Below are 24253 nucleotides of genomic sequence, written 5' to 3'. Positions count from 1 at the left end.
GCAGCATTCATTATAAACAACATACAAACGGCAAGCTAAAATTGATATTAAAGTGAAACTGAAAGTGCACTCGGCTTACAAGCCTTCTTGTTCAACAAGGATACAAATGTTCCCACTGTGCCTTGTAATCAAATTTGTTTGTTAAACTATTAGGGTGGGGTGATGACTAACAAATGAGTATCGGACTGTGTCTACTGTGAAACATAGTGATGAACGATGACATCGGGGTGGGGGCTAGGTCATTAGAACTGTCCCTTTTTTGTGACCACATGGTCACATCCAAGTATACTTTGAAAGTTGTGGGGGGGGGGGGGTGCACGAGATAGAACAGAACCTAGTGATGAGGAGCAGATGTCAGAAGAAATTTACTGTAATATATTTGTTATCCAGCACATATCAATCCAACCCACATGTTCTAGCCTATTTACATATTCAGTAGCCATATACAGTAGCCTATAGTTATTTTGGCACTTTTTGCACAATAAAATGTTTACTGTTCAAACTGTGGTCATTAAACTGTATTGAATGTAATTTGTATCGTGATCGCGAACAACGTTTTTCATTTTGTTAATATTAACTAATCAGAAAAATATATTCATAACTGCATGTAAATTTAAAGCATGCATTACGCTGGGTGATATACTAAGATAAGATGAGATAAGAATCACTTTATTCGCCAAATGCATCAGCAGATAAACAGGAATTTGATATGGCCATCGATAACACACAAACTCAACACACAAACATATATGCGTATAGCTGCAAAAGCATGCCTAAAACAATCAATCAAATAATAAAATAGTGCAAGATCAGCTATTCATAAGGGAATTGGCTCTTGGATAAAAACTATTAAGATGGCGTGAGGTCCTTGTCCTCACTGCTCTGTACCTTCTTCCTGAAGGAAGCAGCCTAAAAATGTCACTTGCTGGATGGGACTGATCAGCAGCAATTTTAGCTGCCCTCTTCCTGACTCTGGCCTCATAAATTAATAAATAATCCTTAATAAATTAATTAATACTTTGTGTGTGTGTGTACGCGCGTGTATGTTTTATTTATTGTGTTACTCATTATATATTCTAGGCTTTGTACTTTACTCGTGTTCAAATATGCACACAGAAACATTGGGTGCTGCATGCTATTACAGCAGACCTTTTAAACTGAGTTGTTAAGGACCAAGATGGAAAGAAGCAATGAGGGTGAGGGCATTTGTTGTGGAATTCAGGTATTTGGCTGCATTATCATATGTCAGTTTGAAAGATGTGATCCATAAAACAATCAGAAGTCAGGAAAAATGCCAGTTTCCACTGGCATTACTATTCTGACAGGCAGGGATGTGCCAATGATTGCACAAGTCAACATCTACTCGTGTGGGATGTGCAGGATGCACAGTAAAAGAAGAGTCTTGTTGCCTTTCACTGGTGCTACAATAATTGATTTGAAATTCAAAGATAAATCACAACATTAAAGATGTTTTAATGCTTTTAAAACACTAAAACATGGTTTCCATGCAATTTGTGTCAGGTTTTATACATTTTAACATGGGAATTCCAAATCAAATATTGCAGCACAATCAGAAATTGAACGTTCATAAAGATTTTTTTAAAAGTTTTTAGAAAGTGTAAGAACATTTCTCCTCTTTTCAGATAGTGTAAAAAGTATTTTTGCCAAAGTTTTTCATAGTTCCTAGAATTATTGGCGGAAGTACCCCTTTTTGGGGTGTTCGGACTGCAGGAACTAGAAACGTATTTAGTTCTAGGAACTCCATTTTGGGAAATGATTTTACTTTCAGACAACAAAAGTTCTTCACTTCACTGAGGAAGTCTTGTTGCCCAAATCTCTGAATGTCCATTGCTCTGCTGCAAAATAAGTTGTTAAGAAGATACAGCGATTGCAGATCTTTTCTCTGAAAGTGACTGATCGATACACCCAAAATTAAAGTTGAGTGCAGGGATTTTTTTGTGAGTGGAAAATTATTGTATTCCTAAATGTCTGTAAAATAAAAATGTTGTGCATTCACAATTAGTCAAATAGAGGGTTAAACAATAGCAATGAACAAATAAGCATAAGAAACAATGGGTCAGGTATACAGTAAAGGAGTATAGGCATTGTTTTTACAAATATAATTATTTAAACACACAAATGCATATCATGATGTAGCCTAGTAGTTAAGCATCTGGGGTGATAACTGAAATGTTGTAGGTTCAACAAAGGATGTTTCCTGAGCTGTCACAATTATGTTCACGAGAAAGACACTGTTCGAGGGGAGGGAGTGTACCAAGTGTACAACAGTTTCTTTTGTACTAAGTGCTTAATGTGGTGCACATGGGTTTGCATGTAGATAACGATCTTATAAAGAACAGAAAGCATGTGATTAACATTCTGACACTTGAACAGCACGTTCCTTTCCTCAAATTCAGAGCTGGATGCAAGCTATACTGTTTTACATAGAAATCCATTTCGTTTCAGCTGATGCATTAAGGTGAAAATTTTTGTTGCAATGCACTCTTGAAAGAAAAGGTTTTGCCAAGGTTTGGCTTTTAAACATATCACGGTTTCACAAATAAGTGTAAAATATATAAGTGCATTTTGTTATGACCAAATGTGAATTGCACTGTGCCTTTGTCTGTGAACTTCAGTCCATAAACACACACTTGAAAAACAAAGTGAGAACTGTCTCAAGCGGACACTGTGGTTTTAATGCTTCAGAGAGCTATTGTAGATAATATAGGACAGTCCTTTGAAACATGATCTATTAGGTCAATTTTAGATGCATGATTTTTTTATCAAAGGAGGACAGATATAGGATGTCGTCCTTCAGTTTCTGGCTCATCCCTATGCAGGCTGTATCTGCTCCTAATCTCCTCAATTTGGGTGGCAGGATTCTTGAATGTTGCGAGTGGGAGCACAGTGCTGAGAACAAACAGATGTACTGTTTATTTTGACTCTCTCTCACTCAAATCGCTGTAACACACACTACTCCTTTTAAAGCAGTCCTGGCGCCAGAATCCCACAACCTCTTTTCCTCCCTCTCTCTTCCTGTATCTTTTTTAAAACACAGATTGAAGTTAAAAATCGTCTGGAAGCACGAATGGATGAGGAACTGAATAAAAAAGGAAAGTCAATAAGAATGCTAACAGGAATGAAAGTGAATAGCAACATCAAGAGTTCACCTAACATTAATTATTTCCTTTTCTCACACTAATGTTGTCCGGTATGTCTTTTAACTGTGGAAAAACTAGTTGGTTGTTATTTTCATAAAAAGAACAATGAGTGGTGATGTAACAAGGATGTAAAGGCAGAATTAATTAGTCATTAAAGTAAACAAGAATTTCTGCAGGGTTTTTTAGCTCACATTTTGAGAACATCTTTAAGACATAGACAAATAATAGAAAAGAGTAATACAAGATATGAGAATAAAAGATAAACGATATGAGCAGGGCACTGTTACAAATTAAACTGTAAAATAAAACTTTTAATAAGCATTATTTACAGTTCAGGAACAAGTATTCACAAAACCAAAAAAAACTATATTAATTTAAACAATTATTATCAATCCACTATAATATTAAATAAACATTTTACTGTCTTAATTGTTCAGATTTTTATAATGCATTTCTTTTTTAAATAATTTTTCTCTAACACAGCTTTCAAATGCCATGAGAAAGCTTTATGCTAATGTAGTTTATGAATTTGAAAGTTTCAGTTCTCATTCTACAGAAAAAGAACAATTATGGTCTTCAGTTTCTCTTCTTGTGGATTCCAAAGGGAAAAGAAACTAAATCAGATTTGGAAAGAGTTGGATGAATTCTTAATTCTTAATTTGTGAACAGACTTCCTGAAAACGAGTCTTCATTTTAAAGCACACATCTTTGTGACATGATATATCAGAGGACTGTCAGAGCAAACAGCATGTCTGATAACCTTTCCCTCTCAGTTATCTAAAGGGGAAGGGAATAAGATCAGTGTAGAGAGTGTTAAATTACTCCTGTTTGTCAGTTAAGGGTTATTAGCAGTTCTGTCATAACATGAGCGTGTGTTGGAAAGTGAAATTCAGGTTTATACTAACATTGTGGGGATGAAAGTCATCTTAAAAGGATAGTAAAACTTTTGATTTGTGGGGAACGGTTATCTGCTACTCACCATAAAGGAAGTTTAATTAAACTTGTGGTTTGTGGTTAGGCACAGAAAACATCATTAGCAGACATAATAAACAATACAAGTTAAAAAGTCCCTATCGCGATACAAACGTGTGTTCTTGTAAATAGATCAAAGGTTTCAGCTCACATACCTTTCAGCGCAGTTGTCTTGGCAACGGAAGACAGTCATTTTTTTGTAGTCCAAAAAGGAAACCCCTCTAAGAGCCCGCTTCTGTGTGTCATCAACATAACATCCGATGTACTTTGCTAAAAAGAGACAGATGGTAAAAACATCACTGCTAATTCCAGGAACAACAATTTGAGAAAAATCATTGAAAGTACTGATTTCATAGCAACATTTATATCCTGGTGAGGAACAGTCAAGGTTGCAAAGTACATTTTTAAATGTTAAAACACCACCACCTAGTGGCCAAACTAAAGATAACAAGCAAATATATATATAATACAATAATAATATATAATAATAACTGAATAAATGCATGATACAGTTATGTTAAATAAAATAAATATTATAAATATTGTGGATAAGTAGGATCATAATAATTAAGTCTGTGTATATATATATATATATATATATATATATATATATATATATATATATATATATATATATATATATATATATATATATATATGGGCTGTCAAATAATTAATCACATCCAAAATAAAAGTTTTTGTTTACATAATATAGGGGTGTGTGTTATGTGTATATTTATTATGCATGTATAAATACACATGCACACAGTATATATTTTGTAAACATTTACATGTATTTAAATGTCTATATTTATAGTAATATAAATTATATTATAAATAAAAATATTTAATATATAAACATCAAATGTTTCTAAAATATAAATATATGTATGGTTGTGTATTTATATATACATAATAAATAAATAAAACTTATTTTGGATGTGATTAATAGAAATCGATCGTTTGACAGCACTAATATATATATTATATATATATATATATATATATATATATATATATATATATATATATATATATATATATATACACACACATATACACACACACATACACACACACACACATACAAATATAAAAAATGATTAAATGCATTTTTTTATTAAATAAATCAATTATATAATAAATTAACTATAATTTGTGTGCATATTCATATTTATTCAGGTACAATGCTTTTCCCCGTCAATTTCCATTTTAACTGCATTATGCAAACAATTTTTCACTTTGCTTATCACATTTTTTTTTTTGCCTAAGTTTCTGAAACAATCAACATTCTTTTGTAAAGAGCTTGATTTTTACAGAACCCGGAACATTCCATTGACGTGCTATTAGTCTGGCAACACATTTTGTGATTGGTAGCTACCATAAAGAGAATGCAATTTTCATATGTAAACAGCCCGTGACAGAAATTATTATGAAACATCTGCAGTTTGGATACGGTCACATTGTTCTGGGACAAACATTTACAGTCTGATGCACCTTTTGCTTCATCAATCTCAATGTTTGTGACATACATACACAAAAAATGACCCGAAATGCCCTGTTGCTGGACATCTGTTCTTCCTCTGTAATCTCATCATACCCCATTGGGATTTCATGTATTTTCTAATAGCTGATGGTTCTGTCACATACACACACTAACCAGTTCGACATTACAGTAATTGCAATTGTCTAAAAAGCAGCGAGCTCAGAGTTAATCGTATTCCAGGCACAGAGGGCAAGCTCGGTAATCTGCTTTATCACTCATTCACTCACTGGATTGCCATTCTGTAAAGCAGCTAAATGCACGGATTAAACTCTCACTAACAACACGACTACAGAGATAATGATGCTCCGCTGTACTCACATGATGAGGTCTCTTCATAAGTGCCGTTTCTAGGCATAGGTGAGCTAAGCAGATGCCTATGGGCACCACCAGCTGAAGGGGTGCCAGTGGGCGCTCATACTGGCACTACATTGCTAGATTTAGCAGGGTTGTGTGATAAAGAGTGGCATAGTAACCCTGAAAAATGCCTGCCACCCCCACTGGGTCCCTCAACATCATTGGGCTATAGTAACGTCAATTTGACGATGCATGCATGCCACTGGATCAGAGTGCTGTCAGTTGCTGTCTGATTGTTGCATGCAAAGTTTGCATTGAAGCGCTCAATCACACCACTATATCAATGGGCTCTGTCACTGCTTTGGCAAGACAAGGGTTTTTTTTGCCATGCAATAAAGCTAAGCTCAAAGGCCAATTTAAAATATTGGTACAGTAAATAAAGTGCACAAAATCAGTATTTTGTCTTTCATAAATCATGTTGCAAGATTTGTCCAATATATATATAGGGATATCCAATAATAAATTCACATAGGGTGTCAAATTGGCTAGAAACAGTCCTTCTCTGCATGAACCATTTGCTCTGGACATATGAAATATATTGAAGACGGGAACAGGGATTAATTATAGAAGCTTCACATAACATTTAAATAAATCTCAATATATCACAAAATTACATACAATTCTCAAATTAATTAAGAAAAAAAATAATCATAAAGTTTGCTTCTGTATAGGCCTGTTCAGATGGTAATTTTTTCTCGTTCTGGATTTCTGCAAAAATTTAGAAACTCATGGATGATTTATTCATAGCGGACAAATGAATTCTGTGATCCTATGAACCGGGAACACGCTGCTCATGATTGTCTGCTGTCAATGAAATATCACATTCTTGGAATAATAAGAATACATTCATATTAATAAATAAATGAATACAACCTCTTATTTAATGTAAGGTAAACATAAAGCCGCTTGGTTTATATTTTTATGCATGTAATTATAGGCCTATATTATACAGTGGATGAAAGGATTTATACATTGAATTTCGACACTGATTTTTTTCTTATAAACTCAGCGATGTGGATTCGGTTGACAATTAAATATCCACATGACCTTGGTGTTTGCCAAAATTAGAAAGGTTTAGCCAGGGAGAAAAACACCAGGATTCTGGACTGGGCAATAAAATCATGACTAACCTCTGTAAATGTTTAAAATCACTTGCATCCCTATGAGAAACAATTACTGTCTGGATCTGGCTTATATTTGATTTTGTTAACCGGCAGGCTAAAACTTTGTATATATTAACCTTTAATAATTTCTTGTAATGTAAAAAGGATAGGTCTTTTTCGTTGCTTTTGCTCTGATTTTTGTCAGTTATAATAATAATAATTATTATTATTATTATTATTATTCATTTTTTTTAGTAACACTTTACTTAAAGCCTTTATGCATAATGCATCATAAAGGGTTATTAAAGTGTATAATGGCATTAGAATTATTCATAATTTGCATTTTAATAAATTATCTTGTCATAAATAATTGTAACTGAATTACAAATGCATAGTCTAACAATTAATTGATATGATTAATTGAAAACAACTACAAAGTGTTTTTATGTACAATTATTCATGAGATTGTAAAATGCATGAATGCAGGTGAATTACAAGGCATAACCTTATGCATAAAATGCATATGGATTTAACATTAATAGTAATAATAATATAAATAATAATACAGATAGGGAACAGCAGGGCTAGTTGTCACAAACTATTTCCTGGAATAAAATATTTGTGAGCTCCAGCCCCAGCCTCCACTAAAACAACAGCAACAATAATAACTTATTATTAGTAGTATTACTATGACAGACATGAAGATGGTAAAAAGTTATAAAAGTGTCCTGAAGGAGGCAGAGTGGAGACAGGGACAGCACATGGGAGAGAAAAAAAAACATGAACTCAAAACTGACCCCTGTATGCTTTAATACATGTCCATGGTCTTCATGATTCAACAGTGTAGATTGTTTAAAATAATCTGAATATAATCTAGTTACAAATAGATTACACATGTATATAGAAACATGCCTACATGTATTATAGAAATATTAAACCAATACATTTCTCTGCTATTATTACATAATCAGTTCTGTTAAAGCAAGTTCTGCATTATTTCCACTTATTCAATATCCTGTTTAACCCAAAAATACATTAAATTATGAAATTAAAAAGGACTACTTCCACACGTCTTACATGTTTTAAAGACACTTCTTTGTAAACTGATACTTTGAGTCCCTTTCTTTTTCTCATTCTGTGGAAAAGAGTCTTTATGTTTTTCTATGCACTTCACTATTGCTAAATGTTGGGTTTCTGTGTAAAATGATAATGGGTTTTTGCTGCAGTCACAAAGACTACAAACATAAGTCATGCATTTCCTCTTCTGTGCTGTCAGCCCGTCCGTTGCTGTTGATAAGGCAGATACTGTAGACAGAGAAGAATGTTGGGGCTCTGAGATAATGTTCCTGTCCTTGACTTACTTGAAAATTACACTTGTCATTACAATCATGAAGATACAATCTCCACATTATTACTCCGCGACTTCCTCTTTACCAGATGTTGATTACTAAACTCATATCACATACTACTGTCGAAATGAACAAGTGCAGTTTTTATTTTTTAATAGAGGCCCTGAAGGTTACTCTGGAGAATCATCGGTTTAAACCTCACTATGGATAAAGGTAATTGAACAATCCACTAATTGGCTTTCTTGTGCCAGTTTGTGGGTTACTGTGAGAACTATAGTGAGTTAGCATAGGGCACTGTAGGGAGGGTTCTCCAGATGCAGGCCATCTTTCACAGAGAAAAATGCTTTAATTTTGCAGTGGCCCACATGGGCAATTCTGTCAAGCTGTTTCTTGTGGTGTAAGGTTCACTGTAATAGAAGTTGCTGCTGCAAAATGCATCCTGTAAACCAAATGTCTAAAGTTTCAGGTTCTTTAATCAAAGAACAAATGCAAAGTCTATGAATAAAGGCCAGTGCACACAAAGAAACATTAACTATAACTAAAGTTATAAAAATCTGTCTAATTTTTAAGAGAACTGCTGCATCCACACCTCAGCAGAGGAACAATATAGTTGCAGTCACTTTCAGAGTGATTCTCCAGTGGATCAATGATAAAAACATTGACACTACTGTTTAATTTTATATTCGATTAATGCAATTTGAACAACTCGCAATAAATAAATACTGTCCAGCATAAAGCAGAGTTTTCAGTTTTGTAGTTAAGTTTTGAGTGAAAACAGGGCGGAAAAGTTGGGAGGTTTTAAAAGACTGCTAAGGGAATTATACAAATGAATAAGTGAATGAATTAATTATATGAATGTACCTCTAAAGGCTCTCACTGTCTTCAGAAATGATTCAATGGTATTTTGTTTTCAGCTTTGCTCCATGTAATACCTAAAGCAGCGGTTCTCAATAACAGTCCTTCCGCCCCACTACTCAGCACATTTTGTATTTTTCTCTTACAGTACACAGCAGGGGGTCGAGAGGACTGGGATTGAGAACCGTTGACCTAAAGGAAGTGTTATTAAACGCAATGCTGTTTTGTCCACGGAGGTAATGGGAAAACAGCTGTAATTCTGCTTTTCCATGAGTGCCACCTGCTGTCAGAGAGTGGATTTACAGAGACGTATATTTACATTCACTCTGTGTGCGAATTTCTGCCTGGACAAAAACAAACCAAATTTGCATGCCCTGCTGTAAGTTTTGACCGGTTGATGAAAAACAACCTTATGTGGATTCTACACATTTAACAATTCAGATAAGTTATCTAGAATTATTTATGGAGCAGATAATAATCAATTATTTTGATTTATATCTTTATTTAAAGGCTGAAATGTGCAGTTAACCTTTTTATTAAACTTTTTCAAAGCTTTGAGCATTTACATTAGATATTCCAACATACTATTAAACTGTTGTCAGTCAAGTTCTCATTTAAAATCCGCACATCATTGGTAATATTATTGTTTTATTTGTTGTTTGTTGATTTTTAAATATAAAACTTGGTGAAGTGATTTATGTGTCTGTACTTTTTTAAACATATCCAGCACATTTTAACAATACCGGGATAATTTTGGTCACTATAATTGTGATAAGAATTCAAGCATCATAGAGGACCAAATATGATGCAGGTCACATTATGAATTTTTAATGGCATCATCTCAAAGATGAAACTTATTTCAAAGATTAATAAACTGACTTTACGTTTCTGTACAGGAATATTGGGGGTTTGAGAAAGTCAGATTTTTTCAACTCCACAAGACTTACCCATAACTAACCCATAAATCCTCTCACTGTGATCATTATTGTTCTTTTAATTAAAAAAATATACATTATAATATCATACATTACCTGATTTTAAGATTTGTGCCTCCTGCTCCACAACAAGATATTTAGGAGCTATGAAACTTCAACCGAAGGCTATGACCTAACAACAGCAAACATGCTACTCTACAACCATTAGAAACACACACACATTCATTATTTACTCCAACAGTCACCAAAAGGGCACTTCATTCCTCCAGCTGAAAGCTTTAAAGACACATACTCCACTGAGCTTCAACCACAACCTCACAACACGATGACTGTGTGCAACCACTGACCACTGACAAGCTGATTCACTCTCTTCTGATCTTAAAGACTCAATCAACAGAGGCACTGTGCTTCACATCGCACTCGGTGTTCACTACACACAACACCCTGAGCACTTCATCTGACAAAAATGAGCTCATTTGTGACGCCCTGCAGGACTTGAGTCACACAGATTATCTCGGAATATGAGGATATCATGTAAATATACAGAATTATAAAAATACTATATATACAATGTTATATGTTTACGTTTGTTTGTGTGTAACACATACATACATATATACATACATACATATATATGCAACGACTATTGGGTAAATGTTTCTCTCTACTTCTCTGTGTATATCAAGATGAAGTCAAACACTGACAGCAGTGTTTTAAACGCTTTATCAGAAAGACCTCCTTGGTATATCAGCTTAAAGAGACTGTTCTTGTCAATTAGCTTCGCCGGCAAATGAATGGTTAATGTTTTGTCTATGCTGGTTCAAAAAAAATAAAAAATAAAAATCAGTATTTTGTCATGTGAAATATGAATATCAAAACATCCTTTACACAATATTAATTTGAGATATTTTATGTTTTTTTTTTTTTTTACAAATTGACAACATTTGAAGTCTTGTATAGAAATCTAACAATTTTGTGAGGTTAATGTTTAGAACAATAATGTGTCAATTTGTTTTACTGCTTTCAGCACAAACCTTAATAAATTTGGTAGATTTCTTGAAATTTTATTTGAATGTATCTTGTTTAAGCTGTTGTAGATGTTTTTTTGTTTTTTTGCTAAAAATAAAAATACTATTTTTTGCAGTGTAGTATTAATCAGGTTGGCCTAGAATGGAAATTCATTCAAAGTGACTGGTTTGGCCAATGGCCTTGTCATACATTCTTCAATTTTGGAAGTTAAAACAGATGTTAAATCTTGCTGACATGATTAATGGACCTGTTCTTACCTCTCCCATCGTCCATCTCTTTGGTGGTTCTTCCTTTGGCTCCATGGCTCCAGCTGCTGGTATGATCGAATCCTCTTCCGGCCCACTCCGGTGCATCCTGTGCCCCATTTTCCTTCATCCATGGTGGTCCAAATCTCCGGGGGGTTCTTCTTGTTTCCTTAAACACTCTTCCTAGGAGCCCGAGAGCATCAGAGGAAGAGCTCCCAGCACCTGTGCCGCCCCCACCTTCAGATATAAGTGGGTCACGGCCGCTTCCAGAAGCTCCAGTAGTGGAAGTATCGCTGGAGAAGCCGGAGTGCAGGAAAACAAGACTTCCAGCAGTGAGGTAAAGGAGGATGAAAGAGAAAAAGCGTATCGGTTTACGGTGGAAATAGCGGTGGATCTTAAGCAGCGGTCTGGCCATGATGGGCTCTCGAGCCACACGCATTGGCCTTCGATGTTACACAGGAACATATAAAGTCAGAGAAAGCACCTTCCTAAACACTCATGGTACTATGAGTCCCTTTGAAACACTAAAACCAGGAAACAATAGTTGTGACGGCAGTGTCGTTTAACACAGTTTATCTATTAAGGACCTTAAGACACTTCCCCAGTTTTTCCTCTTCGGCAGCATGCAAGAATGTGTCCGTGCGTGTGTCCCGTGTCTTTCTACATCCCCAAAGAGGCAGCGACAGAGGAGAACGGTGCTACCGCAGAGGCCAAGTTGTGAAAGACGAGTGGCAGTAAAGACTGAAAGATGATATTGCTGTTGCGACGCTTTCACTCCTGTTATCGGACCCTCGCTCTCTCTCGAGGCCTTGTTTCCCACCGAGCTGTCCGTCAATCAAAAAAATCAGCACTGCTTCATTCCTGACTCAGCCCTCACTCACAGACTGAAAAACACAAAATGACAGATACTGAAACAAGAGGTAAATACTAATGAGGTCTCTGAACACAGAAAAACACATTGTCTGAAAGCGATTAAGGATATAAAGTTAAAATCCAATAACAGACTGCAGGAGCATTATTGATGAACACCTAAACCATCAAACACATAAGGAAGATACTTTGGAGTAACTAATACTGCAGAAAGCAGAAATATGCCAAAATAGGCCTTTACAAGTTACGCAACAGCTACTCTGAAGAAGACAGAGGCTGGTCACATGTCTGAAAGTCATTTGGCTTGAGGATTTTTGTCACTTCACAGATCTCTCCAAAAGACTAGGCTCCGGTTTATAATTAAACTGTCCTTAATAATTAAGTCTCATTTAAAATTGATTTGTTCTTTTGTTGATCTCTTATCTCTTATAAACAAATATTACATCACTTAGATATACAGAGTACCAAAGGAAATGGAAATAAAGGAGCAGAGGAAATGGAAATGAATCTGTCATAATGACATTGTGTCATAATGTGACTGCTTAGCATAGCAAAAAACAGTATTGTATTTCAGGCTTCCAGATCATTGCAAAAATAATTTTCTGAAGTATTTTTTATCTTACTTTCCAGTTAAAATATCTAAGCATTTTTCAAAGACATTAAGACTCATTTACTTGAAGTCTATTTTTCAAACCCAATCAAAAGCATCCCAACATCATTTTGGACAAATTTAGAGGCGATTTTCTCAATTTTTAGATTTTTTTGCACCCTCAGATTCCAGATTTTCAAATAATTATATCTCGGCCAAATATTGTCCTATCCTACATCAACTGAAAGCTTTTTTCTTCAGCTTTTCAGAATTCTGACTTATGACTGGTTTTTGAGGTCCAGGGTCACATATGTTGTCAGAAAACAAGTCTTGAGTAAATGATTTAGGTTTAGATATGTTAAGATATTTTTACCTAACAAACATCCTCATTACAACTGAATTTTGCAGTGAAGGATGACAGGATGGAAGAAGTCCATTCCCATTCTCTCAAAAACCCCGTGTCCAAAAACATTCAGACCTGGTGTTTAAACATGCAGTCATAATCAGCCTCCTTCCGAAAGTAACGGAATTTTCCGTTGCAAACATCCCGCTACAGGCTTAGCGTGAGCGTGCATTTGAGTGTGTGTGTGTGTGTGTGTGTGTGTTTGGGCTTACAATGTCCCAGTGTCACCGTTACCTGACCCCTGGGCTCCCACCTGCCGCAGTCAGAGCGGAGTCAGGCTGATGTTATCGTCACAACATTCTAATCCAGCAGCACACAGACTTCATTCAGAGCCAGTATAGCTCAGCTCCTATAGAGAGGGGAGAAGAGGAGGGAACATTTATTTAAATTCATGTTGCACACTACAGTGTCAAGAATTTCACTTAGCTAGTGTAGGCTCTTTATACTTCATTTTTTATTTGCCTTAGGCACACATTTTTGTTAACTGTAGATCCAGGCCTCTAAAAGGGCTTGTAAATGCATATAGGTGTGTGCAAATGTGTTTTTGTGGTAAAACTGTTTGGAGACACATGTCTGTTGGTGCGACGTAGTAAAGAAACATTCAAGACTGCAGAACATTTTAAATGGAAACACCAATAAAAAAACTATTAGACCTAAAATCAAAAGCATTACTGTGATTTAAAGTACTGTGGCTCCAAAAAGGCACAGTTGAAATGTAATGCATTAGGTAAGAAAATATAAAACAAGTTCCATCTATTTTATTTTAAAAGAAAGTCAAACACACCGTTCACGCTTCACAAAAAGTTTGGGTTTACTGTAAATTATAATGCAAAAACATTGTAAAAATACTTGATATCCTGCCAAACAATAAACATGTTCATATTTAATCTCTTATATTAACACTAAACTCTGCACACTTATTAAATAATTTGAAAGACATTCTTAGTAAGGCAGGATATTAGAATGGAAAAAAGTGGTTTGACCTCCACTTTAATTAGACAGGACTGATGGATATTTTTCACATTCACACCAAATAAGACTAGAAAGGTCCACACTGAGTGAGAGAATCTTGGGCAAACCATGTCAGAACTAATCTTGGTTGATTGAGTTAAGGGCCATGACCTCAGGTTGCAGTCCACAGGCTTTTCCATAAATACACACTTCATTACTGCTAGAGGAGACAAGCCAAGCCACTAAGCATCAGTATACACAGAGCTGCAGTGCATTACAGACCCTTCCTGCACAATAAAAAATACCACCACTCCTGTGGGACCACCCATGCTGTCACTGTCGCATACAGACTGTACACTGTAAACTTTAACTCTACGTCTCCAAGTCAGCGATGGTGGATTGTGTTAGGGGAGATCTCAATCCTTTAGATCGACTTAAAATAAATATTATTCTGAAATTTGTATTAATGAGAGAAACCTCAAAAATGCATTACAGCTTCCATAAAAATTTTTTTTCTTTTTTTTATAGAAAAATGTTTCTTGAGCAGCAAATCAGTATTTTAGAATGATTTCTAGGGATCATGTGACACTGAAGATTGGAGTAATTGCCATTGAAAATTCAGAGTTGCCTTCACAGAAATAAATTCAATTTTAACACGTATTCAAATAGTTAAAAATGTTTATTGTTATTTGAAATTGTAATAATATTTCATACCAAATAGATGCAGCCTTGGTAAGAGTATGCTTTAAAAAACTAAACAAAAAATATTTTTTGGATGAGTTCTTTAGTGAAGAATCCAAATTTAGTTTGGAAGTTCTGAATGAACTAATTAATGACAATTAATTGGAATATCCAAGGTATAAGAGACAAAGTGGATACTGAGTATATTGCTGGATTATCCATTCATTTCAGGCAAAAAAATGTAACATAAAATTGCAAACAATGTGATGCAAGACAGCAATTACAGAACTAACAGCCAGAAGCAGGATAAAAATGATGGTTTTCAGAACCGCTGAACTACTGAAAAAAGTTAGTGTCATAATTATCTTTGGTTACTCTGTTAAAACACTGATTTTAAACATAAAAGGAACAATTTCAGACCAGTAAGTTGTTAAAATTCCTTCAGTTTTTGGACTCAAGCACACAGTGTAGCATCGGAATTCCCTTGTTTTCCCATCTGGCTGATTGAGCAATAGAAATAATAGAAGCTACGGTATGCGGTCAGGTGAAGAAAGTTCATGGACAACTTTTCACACTCTCCACCCATACGCTTCACACGATAAGGACTTGTGTTGAGGTTTGTTTTCACATGCTGAACTGTTGAAATGTAGCCCAAAAAAAAATAAAAAATACAGTTCATTTTGTGTACCCCCCCCACCAAATCCCAAATCCACCAAATCCCAAATCCCACCCAATCTCAAAGACAAACATTTACTGTAAATTAAAAACATTTTTTTGAGTAAAACAACATTTTGATAGTAAAGCAACAACAATATGTCTGTTTCAGGAAAGCAAATGTTTCCCATCATAACTGATTTACTGTCAGTGATTTTCCCCATGTGATTTTGGTTTGGCCAATAATGTATCTGCAACGCATTACAATGGTTTTCAACAAGATGCCAAGAGATGTGGGTCTGTACTAGTTACAGTAAAGAGGCGGAGCTTATAAATGGACAATTATTTTGGTTTGCATTTTATTTTTCTTTAATTAGCTATTTTAATATTAAGTTTAATAAGCTATTACATTGACATGAATGGACACATGTGGTCTTGACATCAAGAACTGCCTGATGGAGACAGTTGATGGATTTGTCACCGGCCCGATCAGGCCACCGCTGCTTTGTGACAAGTTTAGCATTTGCATGTGTTTTTAAGCCTTGCCTTTTTCAAAACATTCAAGTGCATGAAGATAAAAATCTTTACACTTCAGTATACAGTGAGCCTGTTCTCAGATGCGTGCAAGCCCCGAATGGAGTTCTCTTTTGCGTCTACTTATGTCTTAAGTGAACGTAAAGACCTGAGAAAGAAATCAGATGTGTATTATCCTGGATCCATGCATTGTGTTTTAAAGTGACCACTGCTTGAATTCAATGAAGAACATGCATGGCTCTCGGATTTAAACTAGTTTAAAGGCAGATGAAACCATGGTGACAAACAGAAACACTGTGTGCAATGATACAGTAAGAAGGCTTTTCAATCTACAAATCATTTACCATAGGTTTACTGTAGTAACACTAACTGCACCACGGTATTGTGGCAAAAACGCTAAATATTCATATAGAATTGTATTATATTATTAATGTGGACATTATGTGCGTTTTTTATTTGTGGTTATCAAACAGTCAAAATAATTAAATTTCACCATATAAAAATTAAGTTGTTTCATTTTTACAGATGTTACTTTTTTGATAACGAACTTAAATTTACATATGCATCTGATCTTAAGCTCCAGTCAAATGTGCATTTCTAAGAGACAAAAAAAATACTGTTACATTTATCATTTTTGTAATATTAATATTGCAGCCTGCACTCCAAACTGTGCTGAAGATATGTTTGATAAAAACTTGTTGATAAAAAATGTTTCATGATTTAAAAAAATATATCACTCATATATAATATATCAGAACATGCAGAAACTACCAAATTATTTTTAAAAAAAAATTTTTTTTAATTAATTTTAATATTTATTTTTTTAAGGAAAAACGACTGAAAAGTGTAAATATATGGCCATATCACCCAGCCCTACTTCTTCCTGACAAAAATGGTAATTTTGTTTTTGGGCCTTGGTTGTAGTAGAGGTTCAAATTATTCACAGCACATGAAATTGACTTTAGCAGAGTAAAAAGCAGACATTCCTCATCCCCTGCCAACAGTTCAGACGGGACCTCATGCAGTGTGTTAAAAATGACAGCATCAGCACTTCCCCATTAAAGTGTCATGACCCCAGAATCACAGGGGCTCTTCTCTCAGCCCTGCTCTCGCTCTGCCTCCTTATGTTTTCTTTGTTTCTACACTCTGTTCAGTGGTTTGGGCTTTTGCTTCAGAATTCCACAGACACTGTAATGATGTTTACATTAGAATCTACAGGCCCGCAGGCATCATGCCATTTACCAGCATGTGTCAAACTCTGACTACCACTTACATTTGCCATGAATACCCAAGTGATCCACTTAACATTGCCTTGTGTGTATTTAAACTCCGCTTTCCTGTCACAATTTGACACATCAGATCATATTTTACATACAATGTCAATATACAGTACACTGATGTAGCACAGATGCAACATGTCTTTTCCTACACAGGTGAAAATGTCAGGAAGATAAACTGCATTTGTTGACTACATTTTGTGCACAGTATATAAACATCAAAACAACAAAATATAATTTGGTTATGCATAATTTACTATTTTTACTGTAGTGAGTGATATAAAGTCCATTTATATCACTCACTACAGTAAAAATAGTAAATTATGCATAATTATCTGCAACTCAGAGCACACAGAAAATAAGTATTACCACTTTTCATCGTCTCTTGGTAAAGGCAGCATCTGCAAACAATGTCAGAAATGTACTGGAAAGGACTATTAACTAGAAACATATCTTTCCGCCCATTTCCCAGTGTACACCCATGCACTGCACTTGATATCACATCTCTTGACTGGATGTCTTCTCTATGGCTATAGTCTGTTTAACACATACACAAAGCCTGCATTACCCTGTCATTTTCATGCCAGCTATTTTAATTAGACGGATGTCTGATCTCTTAGCATGTGCCTGCTTACTGGCTCTTTGCCCAACTGCAATTAATTACTGGTGTGTCTTCTCAAACGGTCTGGCAGCCAGATAACAATTTCTCAGTGAGAATCTGCAGGGATTTCCTCTCCTCCGTTTGATCCTGCCTCTGGGGTATACATGCCACTTAAGGCCCTTTTCCTGGGTGTAGCAGGTGAGAGAAGTGAGAGTGCTGAGGACAACCTCTTTCAGATCTTGACAAATGTGTATGACTGCAAATAAATGGATAAACTTTGCATTTTTTTCCCCATCAAAGTATACAGACTGATGGTGTGGACCAGAGTTCACAAAACAGGTTTCATAACCAAATGCATGTTCTCAGACTTCAAAATCTAGTGTAAAAATACTCTAAAACACATTAACATTTCAATTTTCTATGCTGCTCATTTTGTTGCATTAAACTGCATTCTGAAAAAACAAATGCTCAAGACAAAAAAAAAAAAAATACATGCCATGAAAATGCACGGCATGAAATTAGATATAGCTAATAATTTAAATCATCATAACAATAGCCATCTAGTAGGAAATGAGAAATACCAACTGGAATAAAAAAGGTGACAAATATATATTTAAAATGGATTTAGACCACAAAGGCAGGAGAATATCTTCTGAACTCTATTGTTACTTTTCTCCATTGTGCTGCTGACACGGAGCAGTAATTTCAATCAGTCAATGTCTAACATCATCTAATAGTGACTTCTTACTTCTATGGCCAGCACAATAAGAGCATTGGGTTTTTATAGTGAAGCTTAAACCGAGGGATTGGAGAGAGCTGCCTTATTGTAATCTTTATAATATTACATAGTCCATTACCCTCAATCCTCAAGCTTTTATTCATGTGGGGAAGCAGGAGGAGGTAGAGACAGGGAGAGAGGGAGCTAACAAAAAATGGGTTAAAAGTACAGTAATCCCCTTACGTACATGTTGTACAATAGCCATGATTTTCTGCATGATATTGTGTATTTACATAGTAGCCGTGCATCTGCTTGTCCTCAATTCCCCTCACCGGGCTCATGAATTAATATTCACATTGAATGTAAAGGATAACTAAAAAAGATTTGCCATGTCTACAAACAAGACAGAATTGGCCTACTGAAAAATAAAAACAAAAGTGACTAGAAAAATTTTAAAATAGAACACAACCTTTATAATCTGTAATAATTTACTCTTTCTGATGTATTTTGATCAAACAACATCAGCCTTGGTGAGAATGAAAACATTTTTAAAAATCTTATTCACCCCAAACAACTGATAGCTTATTTACGGTTTGTGATAATGCATGTGTCATGCTACTGAAGGTGAACTGGCAAAAAGGCCCTGCAATCTATATTTGATGGCAGAAAGATCTTTTCAAATATTCCTAAGTAGGCATCATCTCAGACAACTGCAGACAGAAAAGTTAAATAAGCGAATAAATCTAGAAATATCTGACCCATAGCATAATAGCTATGCACCCAAGTAATAGCTGGATCTCAAAAATAACTGACCTGAAACTCTCTCAAGCTACTCCAATCAGGATAATGAGCAGCGCAGTGGTTCAAGCCATTGAACTGATTAGATGTTTTGCTGTTGTTCCCATTAAACCACATATATTGTATCCAATGAAGCCTTAAGTAAGCACAGATTGGCCTTAAAGATTTTATAACCACTGGCTCAGGGGCTGTTATTTTTATCAGACTTATTACTCAGTCATAAAATGCATTTAGCTCCTTGAACAAACATTGTTTTTATGATGGAGATTGATGCGAGCTGAATCTTGTGTACTAAAGATATCAAGAGATAATCTGAAGTCAGCTCAGGCAGTTGTGGTCACGCACACACTCACAGTAGAGTTTGCTATGGCATCGTTTCCTGCCTCACCTTTGGTCAACAGTGTCATTAATTAACTTTAAAAAAACAATCGGTTTTTCCACACTATAGCCAAACCGGAAATACGCTTCACTGATTCTTCCCTTCCTGGATGCTGTTTCCCAACACTGGTAACTTCCCTTTTTTTTATAACTAACAAAAATAACCGTATTTGGATTTTCATTGTTAAAAGCTCACTTGGGTGCAATTACAAAATCTGGAATGAAATCAAAAAACCCTTGGAACACAGCAGTGTTCCAAAATCAAACCCACAAGCATGCCCATCTACTTCAGTCTGCCACACGCTGACCTCTGCATATCTGAGTCAGAGAGGGAGAGGGGCAACAGGCCAGTGCTTATTTTTATTTTTGAGCATGGCCAGAGGAAGGATTTTGTTATCTGACTGATGTCAGTCAACAGCCCACCCACCCACACAGAGCCCCAGATCACAGCCAAGAGCCTTCTGCCTTGAAACAGATCAGTCCACACGAAACACCAGTGTACTCCTGCACATCTTCAGCTCAACAAAAACAAATCTCAGGTTTAATTCAGTTTGATACGAAGTCCACTGGGGAGAGGGGGAGGACTTGTTTTTAGTCTTGTCATTCATTTTTTATTATTATTATTGTTTTTATTCACTGGTACACAGGGAATTTATCAATACAAAACAAAAGCATTTTCTTATTAATGATTATTGCAGGTATCATAAAAGTTGCATGCATATTATAATTAATTATAATTAATAGTTAAGGGTAGGAGAGGAGAGGGTCCCGGGTGAATAGTATTTTGTTCTTCTTGCTGATTGAGTATTTAAGTGCAATATCCCTTTTATTGCAGCTCGAGCTCTAGTTAGATTTGGTCTAGTCTCATTAGTGCACCGAGACAGCAGGAAGAACAAAATTCGGCTCTTGATGTGTATCAGGAGAGCACTGTGCCTCTCAAATCCTTCCTGAGCTGAGAGAGGAGCGAGAGAACCAAGAAACAAATAAAGAAGTCTTTCAACGTTAAAGGGAAAGCTCACTTTTGTCGCCATTTACTCATCTTCATCTTGTTCAAAGGCTGCATGACTTTTTCTTTAACGCAACAAAAAAAAAGAGACATTCTGAAAATATTGTACTTGTCTTTTTTACATGCAGATACAATGAAGAGAAATAAAGAAATAAAGCTATCAAGCTTCAAAAGGACACAAAAGCACCATGAAAATATCACTAAATTGTTAAATATGAAAGCTATATGATGACTGAGCTTTGTGCATCACTGTTCACTAAAAATCAGCTGGCACTACTCTACCTCTCTCTGACAGATGAGAGAAGTATGAACAGATTATTCTTGGTGATGTGATTTTTTTCAGTGAACCGATTGATCTGGTTCAGTAATGAACCAGGAGCCTCTCATCAGCACTGAGGCACAGGCCTCTCATCACAACAATTATCATCACATTTTGATCATGTATTTATACTGTTGTGGAAATATGGCAATAAAGGCAAAAACTACTCTTAAATAAATACATATCTTCAAATTGTCTGGTCTTCTCAGTTAACAGCACACTGAAGGGGAAGAGTATCAAATCAACTACAATGTAAATTTTATTCAGTTTTGCAAACAAAGCTATATAACGACTATATAAAGCCTTTGTATGAAACTTGCTTTCGAAACCTACTTTGAAGCTTGAAAGCAGTAGATTCATTTCAGCCACATGAAAAGAATGACTAACACACACACACACACACACACATAAAGACTGTGCATGTGTGTGCGCGCGCGTGTGTGTGTGTTGTACAGAGGAAAGGCCATCACACAGGTTCAAATGACATGAGGATGAGTTTACTTTTAAGCAAATCATCTCACTAATGCATCTTAGAAAAGAGGCAGAAGGGGAAAAACCAAGCAGTGCTTGGAGGCTACATGTGGGTTGCGGGTTTGCGTTCATGCACACAAACAGCCGCCTGTCAGTGTCAGTGAGATATGAGGTGTAAATGTCCTTGCTGCAGAGTGCCTGCATGCAGCGCTGAAGTTTCCGCTCTTCCTTTCAGAAACCATTCTGAATATGAATAAAAAATGAGCTGAGCGCAAGAGAGAGAGAGACTGCAAAAGAGGGCGAGAACAAGACAAAGAGCTGGTGAGCCTTGAGAGAGTGGGCGGAAGATAAATTGCAGAAGTAGAATGAACTAAGAGAAGAACGGAAGAACGCACACTTACAGGAGGGGAGTGAGCATGGAGAAGGTGCCTGCATGAGAAAGAAATGATTGTGGGTTCCTTTGAGAAATGTGGCAGAAAGACTTGTTGTTGCTAAGCTGCTATATATACAAAAAAATTCTGCTGCAGAAATTTATTAATATATTAGCCGTGGGAGAGGCAAAACTCAGATGTCTAATGAAGTTCACACGTGCCCTCCTTCAATATTATTAGCATGCTTCTCCCATTATGATTCAAAAGACACACAGCAGCTCTAGTTGTTTATTAGAATACAGGTTCAAAACACACACACATACATATACACACACACACATATATATATATATATATATATATATATATATATATATATATATATATATATATATATATATATATATATATATATATATATATATATATATATATATATTATATTAGAAAACATTCACACTTAAATTGAATCCTTCAGCTGGTAATTTTATCCAAGGTGACTTAAAAGTTAAACACAGAAATGGGTTTCAAAATAAAACAAAACTGGAACAGAATACTAGTTTTTTTTTTTTGATCATTATAATGATGATAATAAATATCTTTATGTATACAATACATACCCATATCTAATAGTAGGGGTGGGTGATTTGACCAAATCTACATATAACATTTTATTTCACGGTAACGATATATCACAATATCAATATTTTTGCTTTTGACAAGGCCCTTATGATATAAACATTTTTTAAACCATGGACATTTAAAAAATGTTGCAAGCAGTGTCAATATCACACAAAAAAACAACACTAGCATAAATAAAAATAAATAAAAAAAACTCAAGCTCACGCAAGACAAGTAAACAGTCAGCGATAAAATAAGATTACGAAACTAAATACAAGAAAAGGGACAAAAAAACTAAAGTTGAACAAATAAATAAGAAAATACATTGTATAATCAAATGAATAAAAACATTGCATATTCTTCTCTTTTTAAATTAAATATATATTTCTTATTAAAAGTTACAAAAATTATTTAATCCAGAGCAGTGAGAGATTTTCTCTTTTGTTGCTTGATTAACATGACAGACAGACAGCAGGAATATTAGACTGCTGTCACTTTAAGAGCTGCCAAATTACTGTTTACAAGGATAATACTCCTGCATTGTATGAGCACCGTCTCGAAGTGTGTGCACCTCTCTGACAGCGCTCAGAATCAGTCTCTCAGAGAGTGTGTGCACTGTGCCCATATAGCTAAATTAGTTCTCTTCCATTGCTGATTGAATTTCAATGATTTAATGTCACCACAATGCTTAAAAATGCATGCATTTTGTGATATATCGGTAGACCTAACTTGATCATAAGCATGAATTCAAGTTCTCAGATCAGACGTGCATGACGCAAAAGGATGCCATTTTGAGCGATTATGTGGTCTCTATCCTGAGCAGTGTTTATTCAACAGGTTTATTAAACAGTGGTGAAATGCTAAGATTCCTTCGTTGACAGAATAATTGTTTGTACCCATTACAGTATGTTACTAAAAGCCAGACTCCCCACCTGACATGCAGGAATAGCTGCTGACCTTGTGCCTGACAGCATTGTTTAAGCTCTCCTCTTTGGCAGGAGCAAAGTGCTTGATGATTTGTCCAAATAAATGCATTCTACAGCGATATGAGAAATACCTCATTCAAGTGTAAGCTTAGACCGACTCATTAGATCACAGACACACTGTCATCACAGAGGTTTACATTTTTGTAGTCACAATGGATTAAATCTAGAATCCAGTTTATATAACACTGTTAATGCTGTTTAACAGAGAGCTACTGACTGGTATTTGTATATGGAGACTTAGGATGAAACAATTCCCGACTGCAGGAGGAGTTTATTATTTACTTTCAATCTTAATACAGCTTTAATTTAATGAAGAACTGTTGATGGCAAGCAAGTATCACAGTTTGTACGGAGTTTTTGAATAAATAAATCCAGCCTTTGTTAGCACAATAGACTTCTTTTCAAAAACATTAAAAAAAAAAAAAAAAAATTACCAATCCCAAACACATGAACAGCATATCTTGCTTTGTGAATGT

At 35.3% G+C, this 24253-nt stretch overlaps 1 protein-coding gene across 3 annotated transcripts in view; it reads right to left on the bottom strand.

Annotated features, from left to right (window-relative positions):
* The window catches only part of LOC127957652 (WSC domain-containing protein 2), a 47928-nt gene that overhangs the window by 12534 nt on the left and 11141 nt on the right, over positions 1-24253 (bottom strand). For 2 of the 3 annotated variants that reach the window (XM_052556272.1, XM_052556274.1), the window contains 3 exons: positions 13624-13760; positions 11562-12433; positions 4289-4403 (listed from right to left, as the gene is read on the bottom strand). In XM_052556272.1, the coding sequence (XP_052412232.1) occupies positions 4289-4403; positions 11562-11988 (542 nt within the window). In that variant the 5' untranslated portion in view covers positions 11989-12433; positions 13624-13760. The remainder of the gene's footprint in view (positions 1-4288; positions 4404-11561; positions 12434-13623; positions 13761-24253) is intronic. The other variant, XM_052556273.1, reaches the window with a different exon arrangement.

Source organism: Carassius gibelio, chromosome B5 (genome assembly GCF_023724105.1).
Source record: "Carassius gibelio isolate Cgi1373 ecotype wild population from Czech Republic chromosome B5, carGib1.2-hapl.c, whole genome shotgun sequence".
Taxonomy (NCBI): Eukaryota; Metazoa; Chordata; class Actinopteri; order Cypriniformes; family Cyprinidae; genus Carassius; species Carassius gibelio.
This window is presented reverse-complemented; position numbering and strand designations above follow the sequence as displayed.